At 43.1% G+C, this 20,680-nt stretch overlaps 2 protein-coding genes across 5 annotated transcripts; one reads left to right on the top strand and one right to left on the bottom strand.

Moving 5' to 3' along the window:
- Positions 1 to 8,486: 8,486 nt before the first annotated feature.
- LOC123427138 (protein CHROMOSOME TRANSMISSION FIDELITY 7) lies at positions 8,487 to 10,803 on the top strand. 4 transcript variants are annotated; one of them, XM_045111110.1, is made up of 7 exons: positions 8,488 to 8,740; positions 8,827 to 8,910; positions 8,993 to 9,209; positions 9,351 to 9,443; positions 9,683 to 9,757; positions 9,863 to 10,215; positions 10,457 to 10,803. In XM_045111110.1, exons 1-7 carry the CDS (start codon positions 8,682 to 8,684, stop codon positions 10,590 to 10,592), a joined length of 1,017 nt encoding a protein of 338 aa, XP_044967045.1. In that variant the 5' UTR covers positions 8,488 to 8,681; the 3' UTR covers positions 10,593 to 10,803. The 4 variants fall into 4 exon arrangements, with proteins under 4 accessions (XP_044967047.1, XP_044967045.1, XP_044967046.1 ...); XM_045111111.1 differs by having other exon boundaries at positions 8,489 to 8,740; positions 8,881 to 8,910; XM_045111112.1 differs by lacking the exon at positions 8,827 to 8,910 and having other exon boundaries at positions 8,487 to 8,740.
- Positions 10,804 to 10,842: 39 nt separating this feature from the next.
- On the bottom strand, positions 10,843 to 14,941 carry LOC123427137 (cell division control protein 48 homolog B). Its single transcript, XM_045111109.1, has 13 exons — positions 14,806 to 14,941; positions 14,400 to 14,691; positions 14,240 to 14,284; positions 14,097 to 14,152; positions 13,818 to 13,967; positions 13,644 to 13,751; positions 13,401 to 13,500; positions 12,821 to 13,105; positions 12,572 to 12,741; positions 12,059 to 12,187; positions 11,602 to 11,695; positions 11,426 to 11,503; positions 10,843 to 11,353 (listed from the first exon to the last, which is right to left on the bottom strand). Exons 2-13 carry the CDS (start codon positions 14,577 to 14,579, stop codon positions 11,039 to 11,041), a joined length of 1,710 nt encoding a protein of 569 aa, XP_044967044.1. The 5' UTR covers positions 14,580 to 14,691; positions 14,806 to 14,941; the 3' UTR covers positions 10,843 to 11,038.
- Positions 14,942 to 20,680: the final 5,739 nt, after the last annotated feature.

Here is a 20,680-nt window from a genome sequence, read left to right as displayed (position 1 = left end):
CTGCACTGTGTGGCGCCTAAGGCAAAGGCATCACACAGTGCAGTGTGGCGCCTGAGTGTCGGGCGCCACACAAAAGGGTCACTTGAGTGGAAAAAAATTCGAACGCGATTCAATTTGTGAAATACTTTCATTCATGGGTCAAATTCGTCAATTTTGCCTCCTCCACCCTCCTTGTCATCACGTGCGTCCACAAGCTCTCGAAGCCCCGCGTCGTCGTCGCATCATTCCATCAACCGTCTCCGCTCTGGTGTCGTCACCTCATGCCTCGGGCCGCCTCTATCCTCGTCTGGAATGTCTCTACCACTTCACCAAGCTTATGAATTCATAGTGAGATGATGACGCGGGGTGGAGAGAGATAGAAGAAACCACACTCATTGGTGGATGTCACATGTTAGCAAAATTGGGATTAGTAGAAGGGTTGGGCGTGCTTTGTTGTGTCGTTTGTGTTGTTGAGATTTCATAATGACAGGATTTAGTTTGAAGCATGCGAAAGATAGTGAAGTGTGATTTATTTTTTATAATACAATTTTTTGGTGGGTTTTTTGGCAGGGCGGTGATTCTATGTTATCTACTAATCAACCCATACATGGGAAAGATTGTAGGCACATGGACTATATTAGTACTATAGTTCGTGTGTTGGCGCTTCCTCGTTAGGTAATCACAGGGTGTACGGGACTGATATATTTTTATAAAATGGTTGTTGCTTATTAATTTGAGAAGTAATTTACCCAGTCAAAATCGTGAATCAAATCAAAATTGAATACCTCAAATGAATGAGAGAGCTCCTTGAGAAATCGTTGACCCGATCAAAACCGGAAACCAAATTCGAATTATGCCTCAACTGAACGGAAAGCTCCAAAATTAGGGAGCATGGATGATAAAAGAATTGAAGAGAAAGCCTCTTAAATCGTTGGACGATTGAAATTAGTGACCTAATTTCAAATTAAAGACATCAATTGAATGTGTGACATCTCAATATAACCAGATGGCTCTAAAATTAGGGAGAATAGTGTATAAGGATGATAAAAGAATTGAAGAGACAACACACTCAAGCAGATGTTTGCTACCTATCAGACTAGTAGAAGGCCGTCCGATCAGGTGCACGTAAGTCGTCCGATCAGATGGTCAGCAACCCACGAGATTTGTTGGGTTCTCTCATTAGTAGGCCAGCACTAAATTTTCTTGGCAGTAACTGCTCCGGCTAAGCACATGCACTGCTCGATTATCTCCCTTGCTTTCTCCAACTAATATTTTGAAAAATAAAATTGTCCTTCCATCACGCATTGCTTCCCCATTGGAAAATAAACTATGCTATCATAGTATTACTATTGAGTTTATGTCGAAAATAATATTTGATTCGAATATGTTTCTGCCCGAACAATTTTTTTGCTTCCACCAAAAATAAGATTTGTTTTTATCTAACAAAAATTGCATCCAATATATTTGCTTCCAATGTGTTTCGGTCAAATACAAAATTTTCTTCCACCCAAAACGTGATTTGTTTCTACTATCTAACAAAAAAATGCATCCAGTGTATTTGCTTCCAATGTGTTTCTGTCTTATAAAAGAATTGCTTCCACCCAAAATGATATTTGTTTCTATCCAACAAAAATTGCATCCAGTGTCAAGCTTCACATCCCTAACCCTTAAGCAAGTTAGTCTTGTGTTCATGTCTTCTTTGCATTTGCATCTAAGAAGTTTCAACAAAAACAACAAAGTGGCAAAGGAAAAACTCAAAACCCTAGCCACTATTTCAATTAAAGAAAATATCAAACTAGTTCAAATCAATGAACCCAAAATGGCCTCAAGAAATGTTCAAACTTTCTGATAAATCATGAAAGTAAATGAGCATTTGAGAAAACTATTTTTTTGACACTTTAAGCATTTTAAATAAATGCAAAAGGCTACTGGTTTCAAGTTTTAAATTTGAAATCAGAATCTATAAATTTCCAAAAATGTTGGAAACTTTGGAAATGGTTGGGAATGCTATAACAATATTTCAGGAGGTCTAAAATAGTTTTTACTTTTTGTTTTGGAGCTGAAATAATTAGCAAAACAATAGTTAGCAAAACAGAAAAACAAAAACAGAAAAAAATGGGAAATCCTTACCTGTCACCTAAGCCTGGCCCGGCCCATCCCTGGCTCGTTCCCTCCCTCGCGCCAGTAGGCAGCACGAGGTGGCCGCCGCCTCCTCCGGCGCGGCCACGCACCTGTGCGACTGCCTGGCCGCTGCTTCGCGCTGGCAAGGCCGGGGATAAGCCCCCTGAGGCCTCCCCTATCCATTCCCCGCATCGGCTCTCTCCCTCCTCCCGGATCTCTTCCTCCTCCTTGCTGCCGCCATTGGAGCCGAGCTCGAGCTCGAGCCGCAGCACCTCTAGCCATGGGATCCCGCCTCCGAGTAGTCTGTTAGCTCCGCCTCGTCGCCCTGGTCATCTCTGCAGAAGCTGACGTCTCCCCAAGCTCTGCATCGCCCCCAACGCCGTCGTCTTCCACCTTCGGCCGCCGGACCTCTCCCGTCGATTCGTCGCCCCCAGGCCTTCCCCGAGCCGTCTAAGCCCTGCTCTGCACTCCCCGTGAGCATGCGGTCGTTTCCTCTAAGTTTTTCCCGTCGATCCCCTCCTCTAGCTCTAGTTTCACCGGAGCCCGACGAGGACCGCCGCTGCCGCTCGTCGCCTGTAGCCCTCCGATGATCAGCTCGTCCTTCCGAGGGCACCAGCAGCTTCAGGTCGACGCGTAGATGCTGTAGCAGCTAAGAACCGAGCGTAGTTTCCTCTGGATCAAAGACCCCGATGACGCCCGAGCCTTGGCCGCCGCCAAGCTCGTCGCCGGCGTCATCTCCGGCCAGATCAGCCCCGGCTAAGTGCAGAAATGAAGCTGCGGGAGATGTGTCGTTCCTCTGGTGCTCTCCGCGCAGCATTTGGCCCCCTGTGCGCCGTTTCCGAGCCCCTCCGCCGTGCTGGTGGTCGCCGGAGGCTCCCCACCGGCGAGGACGACCTCGCCGCCGGTGGATCTCGGCTGGCCTGAGCCACTGACTGGTGGGGCCAACCTCTGGCAAGTTTAAAACTAATAAAAATAAATCAAATAAGTTAATCAGTCACTGACATGTGGGTCCAGCAAGGTTAATCAGTTAATTAAGTTTAATCTTAATCTAAAATTGACCAGAGAGACTGACCAGTGGGTCCCACTGGTCAGGTTTGACTTTCAACGGCCAGATGGACCTGCTGATGTCATGCTGATGCAATAAAAGTATTTCCAGTATAGAAATAATTCCAGGAAATTGCTAAAACTTGTAAAATTCATAGAAATTAATCTGTAACTCCAATGAAAATAATTTATATATGAAAAAGTATCAGAAAAATTCAAGGATTCTGATTATGCTATTTTCAACTATGTTTGAAAAAGTTACAGAACCCTAAATTTTGGAATAAGGAATAATTCAATTCTTATAATTACTTTAAAAATGGAATTTGGAAAATTATTCAAATTTCATTATGAACACAATGATCACCACTGTCCTAATTACAAATCAGTACCATAACATGACATTTCATGCATGTTAACATCAAGTTGATCTGAGCATCAGGTCGAATCAATTAAAACGGTATCCGAATACCCCGTTTGGAATTGATATCCGAATGTGATTCAAATCAACTCTAAACCTAATACATATTGATTATAACAACTTATCACCTTGCACTCTCATGCCATGCTCATGCATCATTTTGAGTGCATATGATTGTTATTGAATGTTGCCATTCATTTCGGTAGGCTCCGCACCCCCGGATTCCACCGAATATCCGTCTGACAGATATCGTTCCTCCTTTGAGCAACAAGGCAAGCAACCCCTTTGATCATCCCGATAACTCCCATGTTCTTGCTCCTGCACCTATTTATTGCATTTAGGATCAAATGCTTCAACTGCTTTTGCCACGATAGTTGAATCCACTTCCTTTGCATGACTTAACCTTGTCACAGTAAATAGCCGAACCTTGCAACCTAGCATACCTGGTAGTTGCTTGAGCTATGATGTGCCTTATCCTGCTATGCATGCTATGCTTAGAGTTGTGTATGGTCTGTCATCTGGGAGATGAACAGAATTGTGGAATGTGTTTGGTAAGCAAAGGTTGTGTGTTGAACTTGATTTGGTAAAGGTACCGGTGAAAGGCTGTGTAGGAGTACATGGCGGGTTGTTTCATTGGAACCGTCCTTAGGAACTGAGTTCCGTGTATGTAATCCAAGACTAGATACTACCACATGCTGGGCCCTGAAATATGACCCCGCTCGGCCTATTAATCGCGTAGTACTCAGTCCAGGAGTTGCAAGTAGTTTCTAGTGTTTATAGTAATGCTCGAGGCCGTGCATGGTGCTGACCTGAGAGGTGGGCCGTGATGCGGTAGGCAGTGGAACGGTGTACCAAGTGGCACCCGGATGGTGGGCTTGGGAACCATCGTTTGAGGCCGTGGCGGAAACCTCGGCCGGACTTCCGTACGGGTTACTCTCAGATAGGCGATAAACCTGGACTAGGTACTAGTGTGGTTAACGGTCGTGGCCGACTCCCTCGCTGGGCTTCCGCTTGAAGGTTGCCGAGGTGCATGACGTGCACATGGCGATAAGTGGCGAGAGCGTGTGTGACGAAGTACACCCCTGCAGGGTTATGATCTATTCGAATAGCCGCGTCCGCGGATATGGACTACTTGGAGACATATGTTGTTCATAGATAACTTCAACGGCTACTCATAAAATTGCCAAGATAAGCATGAGTGTCGTGGACGGCATTTCCGTACGGCGACGGAATGATTCCACGATAGTGTATTGTTGTGGTGTTAGTGGACTCGTGTGCGAGAAATCAAGTTATCAAAATTATTTAAAAATGTAAGTGTCTAGCCACGAGTCATATGCTGGCCTTCCGCATGAAACCCCACAATACCTTTTGATACCTTGCATGAGTAGTTAGTTCTCCTAAAGTCTTGCTGAGTACCTTCGTACTCATGTTTGCTTAATAAATGTTGCAGAGGTTGCTAATGACCCTAATGGAGGGTTCTTCGTTGACATCGACGACGACGAGTAGCTGGTGTCCCAGCTACGATCTGGCCCTACGTCGGCTCTGTAGTATAGTCAGGCCATGAGCCTTCTAGTTGCCCTGTCTGTACCCAGACAGTTTATAACTCTTCCGCTGGCTTGTAATTGTATGACTGCTATTATGGGTCGTGAGACCCTTAATGTGTAATATTATGTGTGTGGCTCTTCCGAGCCTCTTAAATAAAGCTTGTATGTTTATGGTTATGTTGTGATGCCATCGATGTATCTATACATATCGGTATGCCATGCGTACGTGTGTCTTACTTGATATGTATGGGGTTCGAATACCTAGTCGTGAACTTTAGTAGCATTCCTTACAAGGAAATGCCCCTTTGTGATCCAACGAGCCTTGGTAGTTCGCTACTGCTCCGGACACATTGGTTGACCGGCATGTGTCCTTCTTAGCTACTGTGTCTGTCCCCTTTGGGGAAATGTCACGCGACATAATGGAGTCCTTGTAGCTTGCTACGACTCGTCTACATTCGCTGATGACCGACACCCGCTTTGTTGGGTCATGTATGTCTGTCCTTGTGCGGTACTGCCACTTTGGTTTATGACTAGACATGTCGATCCGGGTTCTTTGACATTGGATTGCTAGCGACACTATCGCATACGTGAGTCAAAAGACGCAAACGGTCCCGGCTAAGGTAAGGCTGCAGCCGTGGAGTTAACCGTGCGTGAGACCACAAAGGGATGCGATGTGTTACAGGCTGGATTCCTATGGCTTAGGATCGGGGTCCCGAATATTTTTACAATGATGCAAAAATCTATTCAAGTCTACTGGAATCCAATAGCCCATATATTTGTTTGGGTTAAACATAAAAATTCTACTTTTCCATTTGATTATTACATATGTTTCCAAGGTAATGGAAATTACAATTTAGAGTGCGCCTTATCGAGTTCAAGCAACATCTTGCCCAACTTCTTTTTGGCTGCCTTCACTCCCCCTTACTGTAGATTCCTAGGATGTCTCGCAAACGCCTTCGTGAACTGGGCTTCAACTGATGCATACCGCCAATGCATAGCCTCCACTCAAAATACAACAAGAAGTCACCATCTACACCAGAAACTTGCACACATAAGTTCACCAAAACAACAACCAAATTACGAGCAATCGGCTTGAAGCATAAACAAGATTATGTATGAAGGCAATAACAGGTTTGGTTGGTAGCATAGACGCATACGTATGTTTGATGAAACAATATGGAAAACATATGTATGGTCAAAAGCAAAAAAACTGGTATTTTAGAAGAAATTATGAAGTAGATGGTAGCATAGAATCACATCAACTAGCAGATGGCTTGGAAAACATGTCCGCCTTAATTTTGCTAGGAAGTATGAGAGTATATAATGGAAGGAGCATGAAAAACATAAATTTCTTATCCAATGAAACAATGCTTCCAACGGAAATAGTATTTGCTTCTTATGATGCCATAATTTGCTTCTATGTACAATGAGCGTCGAGGATGCAGTAGTGCGCGCCAATCGTCCCTCCTTCGACTTGGGTGCTCACGTCCGGCTCCCCCTTGCCGTAGCCGACTTGCTGGAAGAGCGGAAGGCCGGAGGACGACGTCGGTGGCGGGTCGTCGAAGGTGAGGAAGTCGCCGCAAACGTCGATGGCGCACTCGATCTTGAGGCGGTCGCCGAGGACGTAGCGCGAACCAGCATGGAGGTGGATCCTCCTGGCGACCTCGCCGGTGCCCCAGGTGCACGTGTCCTCGCTGCTGGCGTCGAACAGGATCGGGTCCTTCTCACGGAACAACGGCACCGTCTCGCCGGTGGTCTGGTCGACCAGCCCGAACCCGACGCGCGCCCAAGCCACGGCGCCCTCGGTCACTAGCTCAACGAAGGCGGCCACGTGGTCCGGCCGCTCCGAGTTGTCGTCAGCATCATGACTCCGGGAGGACCGTCGGCCACGGTGAACCGGAGGCCGCTTGCCATGAAGGTACGGCAGATGCACGGGCAGGCAAGGAAGTTGTGACCTCGTCCTTTGTGCATGTCATGTAGAATAGGCATAGCCACCGGATGGGATGGTGCACCGACCCGGTTAATCTTAGGGTCCAAGGGGGATGGCTGAATCATGGCGGATGGATTCAGGATGTGAGCTCTGGGATGGAGGTGATTTTGGAGCAGCCATGGAGCCGGGGACGAGGGACGCGTGGGGAGTGTTTGGGGCTGGTGCGATTATTACGGGAGTGATTATGGGTGAATACATGGCAAGGAAGTCACGCAGATATATATGGAAACACGTCTACCAGATTTGGAATCAATTTCAGCCATGAGATGAAAACTTCATCTACGTTCCTTGACCAGTCTGAAGATTTGTTCCTATCAGACATCCGTTAAGAAGCATTTCCCTTCAAACATTGACCTGGTCAAAATCAGTGACCCAATTCAGAATTGAAGACGTCAATTAAATGTAAGGCCTTAAAACCAAGGAGCATAGTGTATTAAACTAGAAGGGTTGGGCGCGCTTTGCTGCGTCGTTGGTATTGTTGGATTTCTTAGAAGATACATCACTTTGTTTCAAAGTATAAGGTGTATGAAAAGTCAAACCTTTTAAGTCTAATCAAATTAATATATCAAAATCTGTAATATCAAGTAGGTATGATTAGATTCATCGTGAAATGAATTTTCATAGTTTTTTATTTAATATTGTGGATGATGATATTTTTTGCTCTGAATTTGGTCAAAGTTATAGGAATTTGACTTTTCAAAAATCTAATACCCCTTATATTTTAGAACTGATAAAATATTTAGTTTGGCGGATGAGGGAGATGATGGAGTGAGTTTTATTTATATTTATAATGTGATAGTTTGGTGGGTCTTTCGTGGTATGATTCTGTTAATTCAAAGAAATGAATGTGAAAGTTTGGCGCATGAGGGAGATGATGGAGTGAGTTTTATTTATATTCAAAATTGAAATAGGGAACATAGTGAATTCAAAGAAATGAAGGGGGACTCCTTGAAAAATTGTTAACCCGATCAAAATCGAATAATCCATTTCTAAATTAACGACCTTAATTAATGTGAGGCCTTAAAATTAACAAGCATCGTGTGTAGTATAAAAGAATTGAATATGAGAGGTTAGTGGACTAAAAGAATTGAACGGGAGATATCCTTGAAAATTGTTGACCAGGGAAAATCGAGTGGTGCATTTCTAAATTAAAGATCTTAATTAATTGTGAGGTCTTAAAAATATAGAGGATATAGTGCATAGTATAATTAGAGAGTAGAGTGAATTTGAGGGCTGCTAGAGTGAATTTGAGGGCTGCTATTTGATTTGAAAGCAAAATTGGAAAGATGGAGACGAATGGCCTGTTCGGAGTCCCTCCGTTCCAGGACTCTGTTTCCAACGGAGCTTCGGTTAAAAACGGCGGAGCGAATCCCTGTCTTCATCTCAGAACCCCGCGTGACGGCCTTCCCATTCCCTGCCCGTCCGATCTCCTCCCCTCGCGGCGTCATCCCCTCATCAGCACCGTCCATTCGCCCGCTTGCCCCCCTCTCAGTCCCCACCCAGCGTCTTCATCGTCTCCGCCCGCCGCCGTCGCCTCTTCTTCCCCCACTCCGGCAGGAAAGAAGAAGGGGGAGAGCGCGAGGAGATGCAGCCCAAGATCAACACGTTCTTCAAGCGCCAGGTCACGGGGCCGGATCCGAGCAGGTTCTTCTTCCCTTTCCCCGCTTGAAGCCGATCACTGCTCGCACCAAACCTCGCCGGTTCCGAGCCTACCCTTACAACTGATGCAGAATTATCCTCCGACGCGAAATCTTGACCTGTGTTCGTTCTCATTTCCTTCCAAGTGGACGGCCGTTCGATGCTTCCAAAATCTTGCAAGTATTCTACACCGAATGGGTGCCTTTCAGATTCACCTTTTCGCGAATCCGACTGATCCGTGTCGATGGTTTTGGGCAGCGAGGCGACGGAGGCGAAGAGGCCCAAGAGCTGCGGGGACGGCAAGGTCCTCAACAAGAAGAGGAACTACGGGCAGTTCCACCTGGAGCTGGGGCAACCTGATTTCCTCCTCCACATGTGCGCGGTCTGCGGCATGATGTACGCCCGCGGCAACGACGATGACGAGAAGGTTCACAGGGCCTACCACAAGAGCTACTTCGAGGGCGTCCCGTTCAAGGTTCATTGCGCTGCACTTGTTTTTTTTTTTTTTTTTTTTTTTTTTTTTTTTTTTGAATTGCAGGGTGGAGAGTTTCTACGGGTGGAGAGTTTCCACCTTGCTGTTTCTACGGGTGGAGAGTTTCTGACCGACGAAATGCAGGGTTGGCGCGAGGAAACCGTGGTTATGAGGTCCGAGGGCGGTGACCGGATAATTCTAGCAAGAGGTGAAAATTCTTGTATACGGAACAGCAAGGTAATTTGGGCAAACTCACTTTGTTATGTCCTGATGCATGACTTGTATACGGAACAGCAAGAAATGCAGACTGTAAGTTGACTGGTAGCTGTAATCTGTGTGTATGCATCCATGCTTACTGCTGAAAGCCTGAACCACTTCACAACCAATCCACATTTCGACATTAGAAACGCAGATGCAAATTGCACAGATTTTGAGATTTAGTTTGCAAACCATTTAACATCATGTACATATGTCAGTTTCAGGAGGTGATCAAAGTGGTGGAAAAGGAGCTGGGGTTTGGTGAAGGCCAGCTCCTTCATAAGCTCTGCAAGGTAAGTTACACTTTTAATTCCCGTGTACGGAGTATATAAAATATAACATCATAAATGCAATATATTTTGTGTTACTGAAAGAAAGAAAACATCTCTGTTGCATAGGTCTATCTGTTTGTATCTGGTGGGAGGATAGTGGGATGTCTAGTTGCCGAACCGATAAAAGCAGCACACAAAGTTATTCCAAGCTCTGCATCGGAAAACCGAAGCAATTTGCCGGACAATAAAACTGAATCAGCACAGGCAAACCATACATTAAAGTTTGGGAAAATAAGTTTCAAGAGGGAAGTCCTACGACGGCATAATCACCCCGACAAGAACAAAGAAGTGTGCCAGGGCCCTGGCGCCATAGTCTGCGAAGAAGAAGCTGTTCCCGCCCTCTGTGGATTCCGGGCCATCTGGGTGGTGCCATCGTGCAGAAGAAAGGGAATAGCATCACAGCTAGTGGATGCTGCACGGTATGTTCTCCAGGCCCTTTCCTTGCAGTTTTCTCATGTCTTGAGAACTCATCACTGTCAAACATGCGCTCTTCTCCTTAACAAGGGGACATGATAGCATGATGTGTCAAATTTTCACCAGACTGCATACATTCTTGCTACTAGACTCGCTGTGACTGATATCACCCTGCAAAGATAGATCACTGGTCTATTGAGCTTGCCTCCCCTGTCCTGATGATGTGCTTCCATTTATCTCCTGCAGGAAGAGCTTCTGCGAAGATGGCGCATTGGGGATATCACAATGCGCTTTCACGCCACCAACCTCTGACGGGAAAGAGCTAGCGTCAAGCTGCTACAAGACCAGTGCATTCTTAGTCTACAGGAATGGAGATGTATAGAGAGGTCCTCCCAAAATTGGAAAGCAAGTGTTAAACAGCTGCAAAAGTCAGTCATGTTGAGTACTTGACACATAAACAGGGCACATTCTGCTCTTATAGTGCCGAGGTCGTCATGTTTTCTTCCGTCGGCAAAGATAGCCGAATGCTGTTACAAGCTACTGTATTTCATTATCAGTTTGTCAATATAGCGAGGCCTGACATGTTTAGACAATTTGTAGAGAAAAATAGCAGCTGGCAAACACAACCAGAGTCACTCGAATTCTCATTTTTCATTAAAAAAAAGAAAGAACCACACAAATGTATCATGATGCTTGTGTTATCCAAGGGTTGACTGGTCTAAAATGCTTGTGTTATCCAAGGGTTGACTGGTCTAAAATGCTTGTGTAACACGAACTTGAACAAAAGCTCAATAGATACATCATAGTCTAATGTTTCCTCATCATGGTCTAATGTTTCCTAGCTGATGGGCCATGTATGGCGGCAGCTGCGTACTCGTCAACTTCTGCTTTCGTCAGCGACGGCCTTAGCGACCTTATTGCGGCCTCGAAGTGAGCCTTGTGTATCGAACTGGCTGACAGGTCTGCCCTCAGTGCCGCCATTCCTGCTTCCCTGCACAGGCCTTCGAGATCAGCACCAGTGAACAGCTCGGTGCGCTCCGCTATCTCCCCAACGTCCACATCCTCCCCCAGCTTCATCTTCCGTGTATGGATGCGTAATATCTCTTGCCTGCCTTGTGCATCTGGCGGTGGAACGTACAACACCTGCAGTTCAAGAGAAAGTTATGGTGGCTGCAGATGTGCATGCTAGAGGGAAGGGCGGTGATAGGGAGGTACCATATCAAAGCGCCCTGGGCGGAGAAGAGCTGCATCGATTGCCTTGGGGCGGTTAGTAGCGGCCAAAACAATAATCCCCTACAACATATATCAAGATAGTCTTTTATTTTGTATTACAAAGAGAAGTAGGGATTCAGTAGAATCAAGTTGAAAACTATCAGCAAGCTAAGATGTACCGTAGCCAGTTCTAAACCATCCATTTCAGTCAACAAAGTTGATAGGAGTCTTTCTCCTACCGTGGCATTGCCAGTGTCCCCACTAGGACCGGTTCTGCAAGATCATACAAGTGCCAACCTAAGTTATTTCATTGCAAAATTGGCATCTCGAAGCTTAGTACTGAGTAGCAAAAAAAAAACAAGGGCACAACTAAAGTTCAAAGAAATCTCGGTTATGGTCTTGATAAAAACAAAATTCAGAAACAGTTCCTAAGAAAATGTGTTAACACTATTAATTGCCAATACATGAACAAGTTTCTTGCTGCACCATACCAAATGCAAGTTTCCTGATCACATAGTTATAAAAGGATAAAAGTTTATATGAATAATGTTCTACAGGCTCTCTTTTACTAAAATCACAGATCAATGTAGATATGATGTGTTTGTGTTCAATATTTAGGACACAAGGATCTCATACCTTTTAGGAGCAATTGCATCAGCCTCATCAAAAAATATAATGCTTGGAGAAGATAGCCTTGCCCTCTGAAATGTTCTTCGCAACAAAGCTTCACCTTCTCCAACATACTTCGAGTATAGTTCTGCACCACTGGTCAACAATATATTTCAAAACCTAGATGACCTTCGATGAGGAGTGCATCCTGAACAGAAGATAGCTAGGCCAATTTTCTACTCATTAGTTTAAGCTTGCGCAAACTTCAGGATCACAGCATACTATAACAACTAAACTAGCAAAAATAATCATATTTATAGTAAGCCAGCTTGATCAAAATACCATACGAATTGGAAAAGAAAAGGAAGTTCATGTTTCTGTGCCCAGAAGAACTTCATGTTGTTTCCTTCCTCTGACAAAAAGCCCACTATATCGGGGATTAATTGGGCTCACTTTGATTAAACAAAATGTATGGACTCTTCCACAAAGTGGATTCGTGAGCTGCAACTTTATTCAAAGAATAGACACACTATGACAGACCTCAAAGAAAAGAAAGAAGCTTGGGCTGCATGTGCTGCAGCCTTGGCAAGGGTGGTCTTTGAGCACCCTGGAGGACCATGCAAAAGCACACCACGAACTGGTGATATCCCCAGTCTTGCAAATGCAGCAGCATGCTTGATGGGCCACTCAACAGCTTGCTGGAGCTTTTTCTGCAGCACAGGGACAATCACCGTCACGAAATTGTTTGAATTATATAAGATATAAGGTCTAAAGTGAAATATATCTCACCTTCAGATCTTTCAAACCTCCTATATCATCCCATGAAACAGTTGGAGCTTCTTTAGTTACCCCTCTTATCATGCTTGCTTTGACCTGAGATCTAGCAGACTCCCAATCTTCCATGAGTAGTGTGAGCACCTTCCCATCCTCGGATGAGTTTGACAATCTACGGTAAGCAAGTCTGGCAGCTTCTCGACATAGAGCTTCTAGATCAGCCCCAACATAACCATTGCACCATCCAGCAATAATTTGAAGATCAACACTTTCATCAAGATGCAGATTCTTGGAATAAAGCTACAGAAATAAGGCCTATTAGACTTCAAGCAAATTGGTGATATCACTTAATGGATTCAGACAATGCAGGTTTTGCAGCATTATGTTACAAACATTTTAGGCTCAGTACAAAAAATATCAAGCAGTGGCAAGTGATATCAGTTTTATGCAGGCATTCTAGGGCGTGTATCCAAAAGCATAGCACTTTGCAGATTTAACCATACAACCGGAGTGATAAGCAGTATGCAATGTAGAAGACATCACAGAGATAGATAAGAAGAAATCAGTATTAGCCCAAATAGAAAGTTTATGCTACCTTAAGAATCTGCAGCCTTTCTTCTAACGTAGGAACAGTGACCTCAATCTCTGAGTCAAAACGTCCTGGCCTCCTCAATGCTGGATCGATGGCATCCACCCTACAGATTACAAGACGAGATATTGTTTCAATAGAACTACTTTCATGAGATGATATACAAACTACAACCAGTGTCCTAGTGGAGAGACTGTTAAACATGGCTGTTAAAATAGCAATCACAATCCTCCAACTGGCGTTTCTAACCTGTTTGTTGACGCAACAACGACTACATGAGGAAGCTTCTTCGACGATTTCTTATTTCCATCCATCAGAGTTAGCAGCTGACCAACAATGCGGGACTCTTGCTCTCTCCTGTGAGGAGTACAATGAGAAAACAGATTTCAACAAGCACCAAACAAGATAACATGGTAAACATACCTACTGTTACGGCGTGGACATATAGCATCCAATTCATCGATGAAAATAATGGCTGGTCTGCCCTGTGACGCCTGGGAGTAGGATTCAGAGAAAGCTTCACGCAGGAACTTCTCGCCCTCTCCAGCATGAGCTTTATGGACAGAATACGGGCTGTCGAGACAGGCAGATTAGAGCGCTTAATGATTATGCCCAAATACACATTGAGAAACAAATGGTACTCCTATTTGGCAGATTCAGCCTAAAATTGTAGGTATGGATGCCATCAAGTTGATGTAGTACTTGATCATTGTCAGATGGGCATTGCATTCTCGAACCATGGCTTGAACCAGGCTTGTCTGACAAGAAGAACAAGAAGCAATCCTAAGAACCACACTGGTCAACATTTGTAAAACGATCAAGACATGTCGATGCTAATGCAGTACCTTTCCTGTGCCAGGGGGGCCGTAGAGCAGCAATCCTCTGGGCCACTGCAGAAGCAAGAGCACACAGCATAAGGAGCACACAAATTGGCTAGATAAAGCTCGTCAGCTGATGAAATTGGCGGGGTGAAGAGAAGGGGACAGGAGGTAGTAGCACCAGCACCTTAAGCCCGAGCAGGCGGGACTGGCGAGCGTAGAGGAAGGGATAAATCACGAGCTCCCGGAGAGCCTGAAGGGCCATGCGGTTCCCGGCGACAGCCTCCTCCGCTCGCCAACGTGCAACCGTCTCGCCGTCGTCCCCATTAGCGCCGCCTCTGTCCCGTGCTGCCATTACCTCGCCCATTCGCTTATTTCAGCGCTCTCCGAGACCGGCGTGCGGGACGTCAAGTCGTCGTCGTCGTGCAGGCCGGACGGTAAGCCGCGCCGACTGCGGAGAGTCTCAGGGGTCGCCGGAGCTGCAAGCGAGAACCCCGGGATAAGCCCTAGTGAGCCTTAGGACGCCGCAGGCACTGTGGCGGCGAGTAGAGCGGCGGCGGTGCTCGCGGGGAGGGAGAGGAGGCGACTCTCACCGCGGGGAGGTCCACGTGCCGCCCTCGCCTTTGCCGCTGTCGCAGCAACCCAGAAGAGGAAGGAGAGCGGAGGCGCGAGGGAGAGGAGGAAGGTGAAGGGCGGCCGCGGCGGCGGCGACGGAGAGGAGCGGGTGGAACGGCGAAGGCGGCCCAGCAAGCCCTGCTCTCGTCTTAGTGCGACGCCTAGGCACGGGACGGCTCTCCTCCAGCGAGGCCGAACTAAGCCGGCCCAGTAACAACAAGTCGCGTAACGCTAAGGTCATGCGTGTTTTCTTTTTGTGCGTGTGTTTTTTTTCGTTTTTCCTTCACTCTTTTATTTTAGAGTTAATTTAATTTACATTTCCAAATGTTCCATATATATTACAATAAAAACTGAAATCTATTATTCTAGTATTTGAACAATATTAAAAAAAATCCCGCAAAAAAAAGAACAATATTAAAATGTATAGAAAAATTCTGGTGCATACAAAAAATGTATAACGCTAACAAAAAGTATAAATGTTAATCATGTGTACCAAAAATGTTAAATCACGTGTACGAAAAATGTTAATCATGTGCATGAAAAATGTTTCTGAAAATTAAAAGATGTCACATTTCGAACAAAAATACATGGCATTTAAAAAGTGTTTATACAATGTAAAAAAGGTTTGTGTAGTTCAAAAAATGCATATATTAAAATAAGTACGTCATATTTAAGAAAATATTTGCGGGTTTCAAAATGTATTCGTGGCATTTCCGAAAGGATGCTTGCACAGTTCAAAGAAAATATCATTCAACAAATGTTTCAACAGGTATTGAAAAAAGATTAACGCATATTTAAAAAATACATTCAAAACAAATTTTGATAAAAATGTTAAATATGTATTTAAAAATGTTAAACGGGTATAAAAATATTTCAAAAGTATACGAAAAAATGTACAACATACAAAGTAAACACGTGTAGGGAAAAAAGAATTAAAAACGAAACAAAAAACCAAAAAAACAATGAAAGAAACACAGAAAAACAAAATATAGAGAAGAAAAAATTAAAAATTAAAAAATATTGCAAAAAAAGGGAAACCGAATGCATAATGAAGAGAAAAAGAAGCCAAAGAAAACCGAATAAAAACAACGAAAAAAAGAGGAAAGACTGACTAATTGATCGAGCGCAGAGACTGGACTGATTATGGCTTCACTGACTAGAGAAAGAAATGTCGGGAGGAAATAGAGATGATAGGACCACCTGAATGCTGGAGATGAGCGCTCGTCGTATTCCCTCAAGGAAAGCGGAGGCCCTCGTGGAAAGATCAAAGAAAATGAAAAGCACAGCCGCCTCTACCTAGAGCAAAGAAGCTTTGCCAGTCTTATCATCGTATTCACCATAATCAGCTTTAACGTCCTGACTCTCAAATCAGATATCTCTTTCGTTCACAGATGATCAAATTGTGAGAAGGAGCTTGACTTAGGTGTTTTTTCTATTTCGACCAGTGAGGGGTATTATCGCCACTATCCCATTCTCTAGGAGGGGGAAACTAGCACTTTTGCACTAGATGGTTAACTCTAAGTTTTTTCTAAAGTAGGTTGTTCAATGCTAGTTCAATGATTGAGCCATCTTCCTATCACCAATAACAAATGGCAGCATGCACGAGTTCGTGGAGCGACGCAACTAATGGATCAACCCGTTGTTGTGTCCCCCGCAGGCGAATCCTATTTGGAATCAGTACGGGCGGCACATAGCTATCACGGACCTTCTGTGCGACACATTAACAAGTACTCCCTCCGTCACGGTTTGGAAGGTGTGCATGGAAATTCTCTAGAACCTAGCTGGTTATTTATTAGCTGTGAAATGAGTTAAAAAATGACATTCACGCTACGCATGCATATAAAAGTAGTACAATGGAGTAGTAATTAGAAGCTAGGAGTAAATGCAATGCGTCTTAAACCTTGTCTATTATGAAAATGCACGTAAATTTAACTGTGTCTTCTAAACCGTGACGGAGGTAGTATAAAAATAGGCCAACCTTCAATGCAGAACATTAACAAGTACCCCTCTCTGCTCGAAATTATAGTTTAAACGCATCCTGCACGTCAAGTTGGGTGTGCAAGATAATTATCAACCCAGACTGCTTGAAAGTTGTTCAAACTATGCATGATGGGGTTTTTTCATCGACTAAAGCTTCGTGAGTATACAAATAGTGTGTTTCTTAGCTACAAATTTCTCTCGTGAAATTATAGAACATCATCCGAGAGAGAGGAATATTGTATCTCATTTGTTAGCTGCCCATATGGAGGAAGGAGAGCGGAGGCGCGAGGGAGACGAGGAAGGTGAAGGGTGGCCGCGGCGGCAACGACGGAGAGGAGCGGGTGGAACAGCGATGGCGGCCCAGCAAGCCCTGCTCTCGTCTTACTGCGACGCCTAGGCACGGAACGGCTCTCCTCCAGCAAGGCCAAACTAAGTAGGCCCAGTACCAACAAGTCGCGTCACGATGGGGTCATGCGTGTTTTTTTTGTGCTTGTTTTTTATTCGTTTTTCCTTCACTTTTTTTATTTTAGAGTTAATTTTGTATACATTTCTAAATGTTTCATATATATTACAAGAACAATTTAAATAAAAATTTGAAAATCTATTATTCTTGTATTTGAACAATATTGAAAAAATTCCCGCAAAAAAAAAGAACAATATTAAAATGTATAGAAAAATTCTGGTGCATATAAAAAATGTATAACGCTAATAAAAAGTATAAATGTTAACCATGTGTACCGAAAATGTTAAACCAAGTGTACGAAAAATGTTAATCATGTGCATGAAAAATGTTTCTGAAAATTAAAAGAAGTCACATTTGGAAAAAATAATTACATGGCATTTTAAAAAGTGTTTATACAATGTAAAAAAAGGTTTGTGTAGTTCAAAAAATGCATATATTAAAATAAGTACGTCATATTTAAGAAAATATTTGCGGGTTTCAAAATGTATTTGTGGCATTTCCGAAAGGATGCTTGCACAGTTCAAAGAAAATATCATTCAACAAATGTTTCAACAGGTATTAAAAAAAGATTAACGCATATTTAAAAAATACATTCAAAACAAATTTTGATAAAAATGTTTAATATGTATTTAAAAATGTTAAACGGGTATAAAAATATTTCAAAAGTACAAGAAAAAATGTACAACATACAAAGTAAACACGTGTAGGGAAAAAAGAATTAAAAACGAAACAAAAAACCAAAAAAAACAATGAAAGAAACACAGAAAAACAAAATATAGAGAAGAACAAAAATAAAAAAACCATTGCAAAAAAAGGAAAACCGAATGCATAATGAAGAGAAAAAGAAGTCAAAGAAAACCGAATAAAAACAACGAAAAAAAAAGGAAAGACTGACTAATTGATCGAGCGCACAGAGTGGACTGATTATGGCTTCCCTGACTAGAGAAGGAAATGTCGGGAGGAAATAGAGATGATAGGACCACCTGAATGCTGGAGATGAGCGCTCGTCGTATTCCCTCAAGGAAAGCGGAGGCCCTCGTGGAAAGATCAAAGAAAATGAAAAGCACAGCCGCCTCTACCTAGAGCAAAGAAGCTTTGCCAGTCTTATCATCGGATTCACCATAATCAGCTTTAAGGTCCTGACTCTCAAATCAGATATCTCTTTCGTTCACAGATGATCAAATTGTGAGAAGGAGCTTGACTTAGGTGTTTTTTTTATTTTGACCAGTGAGGGGTCTTATCGCCACTATCCCATTCTCCGGGAGGGGGAAACTAGCACTTTTGCACTAGATGGTTAACTCTAAGTTTTTTCTAAAGTAGGTTGTTCAATGCTAGTTCAATGATTGAGCCATCTTCCTATCACCAATAACAAATGGCAGCATGCACGAGTTCGTGGAGCGACGCAACTAATGGATCAACCCGTTGTTGTGTCACCCGCAGGTGAATCCTATTTGGAATCAGTACGGGCGGCACATAGCTATCACGGACCTTCGGTGCGACACATTAACAAGTACTCCCTCCGTCACGGTTTGGAAGGCGTGCATGAAAATTCTCTAGAACCTAGCTAGTTATTTATTAGCTGTGAAATGAGTTCAAAAATGGCATTCACGCTACGCATGCATATAAAAGTAGTACAATGGAGTAGTAATTAGAAGCTAGGAGTAAATGCAATGTGCCTTAAACCTTGTCTATTATGAAAATGCACGTAAATTTAACTGTGTCTTCTAAACCGTGACGGAGGTAGTATAAAGATAGGCCAACCTTCAATGCAGAACATTAACAAGTACCCCTCTCTGCTCGAAGTTATAGTTTAAACGCGGGCTCATCCTGCACGTCAAGTTGGGTGTGCAAGATAATTATCAACCCACACAGCTTGAAAGTTGTTCAAACTATGCATGATGGAGGTTTTTCATCGACTAAAGCTTGGTGAGTATACAAATAGTGTGTTTCTTAGCTACAAATTTCTCTCGTGAAATTATAGAACATCATCCGAGAGAGAGGAATATTGTATCCCATTTGTTAGCTGCCCATATGGAGGAAGGAGAGCGGAGGCGTGAGGGAGAGGAGGAAGGTGAAGGGCGGCCGCGGCGGCAGCGACGGAGAGGAGCGGGTGGAACGGCGATGGCGGCCCAGCAAACCCTGCTCTCGTCTTACTGCGACGCCTAGGCACGGGATGGCTCTCCTCCAGCGAGGCCAAAGTAAGCCGGCCCAGTACCAACAAGTCGCGTCACGCTAAGGTCATGCGTGATTTTTTTGCGCGTGTTTTTTTTCGTTTTTCCTTCACTTTTTTATTTTAGAGTTAATTTTGTATACATTTCTAAATGTTCCATATATATTACAATAACAATTTAAATAGAAATTTGAAATCTATTATTCTTGTATTTGAACAATATTGAAAAAATTCCTGCAAAAAAAAGAACAATATTAAAATGTATGGAAAAATTCTGGTGCATATAAAAAATGTATAACGCCAATAAAATGTATAAATGTTAATCATGTGTACCAAAAATGTTAAACCAAGTGTACGAAAAATGTTAATCATGTGCATGAAAAATGTTTCTGAAAAGTAAAAGATGTCACATTTGGAAAAAATAATTACATGGCATTTTAAAAAGTGTTTATACAATGTAAAAAAGGTTTGTGTAGTTCAAAAAATGCATATATTAAAATAAGTACGTCATATTTAAGAAAATATTTGCGGGTTTCAAAATGTATTCGTGGCATTTCCGAAAGGATGCTTGCACAGTTCAAAGAAAATATCATTCAACAAATGTTTCAACAGGTATTGAAAAAAGATTAACGCATATTTAAAAAATACATTCAAAACAAATTTTGATAAAAATGTTTAATATGTATTTAAAAATGTTAAACGGGTATAAAAATATTTCAAAAGTATACGAAAAATGTACAACATACAAAGTAAACACGTGTGGGGAAAAAAAGAATTAAAAACCAAACAAAAAACAAAAAAAACAATGAAAGAAACACAGAAAAACAAAATATAGAGAAGAAAAAAATAAAAAATTAAAAAATCATTGCAAAAAAAGGAAAACGAATGCATAATGAAGAGAAAAAGAAGTCAAAGAAAACCGAATAAAAACAACGAAAAAAAGAGGAAAGACTGACTAATTGATCGAGCGCAGAGAGTGGACAGATTATGGCTTCCCTGACTAGAGAAGGAAATGTCGGGAGGAAATAGAGATGATAGGACCACCTGAATGCTGGAGATGAGTGCTCGTCGTATTCCCTCAAGGAAAGCGGAGGCCCTCGTGGAAAGATCAAAGAAAATGAAAAGCACAGCCGCCTCTACCTAGAGCAAAGAAGCTTTGCCAGTCTTATCATCGGATTCACCATAATCAGCTTTAAGGTCCTGACTCTCAAATCAGATATCTCTTTCGTTCACAGATGAT

The sequence above is a fragment of the Hordeum vulgare genome, chromosome 2H (assembly GCF_904849725.1).
Source record: "Hordeum vulgare subsp. vulgare chromosome 2H, MorexV3_pseudomolecules_assembly, whole genome shotgun sequence".
Lineage (NCBI taxonomy): Eukaryota > Viridiplantae > Streptophyta > Magnoliopsida > Poales > Poaceae > Hordeum > Hordeum vulgare.
Note: the sequence above shows the minus strand (reverse complement) of the source record. Positions and strands in the feature narration are given on the sequence as shown.

Excerpts from the sequence above, each read along its gene's own strand:
- LOC123427138 (XM_045111110.1), top strand. The coding sequence starts at position 8,682 with ATGCAGCCCAAGATCAACACGTTCTTCAAGCGCCAGGTCACGGGGCCG. Across the intron at positions 8,911-8,992 it reads TTCGATGCTTCCAAAATCTT|CGAGGCGACGGAGGCGAAGA; the intron begins GCAAGTATTCTA and ends GGTTTTGGGCAG. Across the intron at positions 10,216-10,456 it reads CAGCTAGTGGATGCTGCACG|GAAGAGCTTCTGCGAAGATG; the intron begins GTATGTTCTCCA and ends TATCTCCTGCAG.
- LOC123427137 (XM_045111109.1), bottom strand. The coding sequence starts at position 14,579 with ATGGGCGAGGTAATGGCAGCACGGGACAGAGGCGGCGCTAATGGGGAC. Across the intron at positions 11,696-12,058 it reads GATGCAATTGCTCCTAAAAG|AACCGGTCCTAGTGGGGACA; the intron begins GTATGAGATCCT and ends ATGATCTTGCAG. Across the intron at positions 11,354-11,425 it reads GCCCAGGGCGCTTTGATATG|GTGTTGTACGTTCCACCGCC; the intron begins GTACCTCCCTAT and ends CTTGAACTGCAG.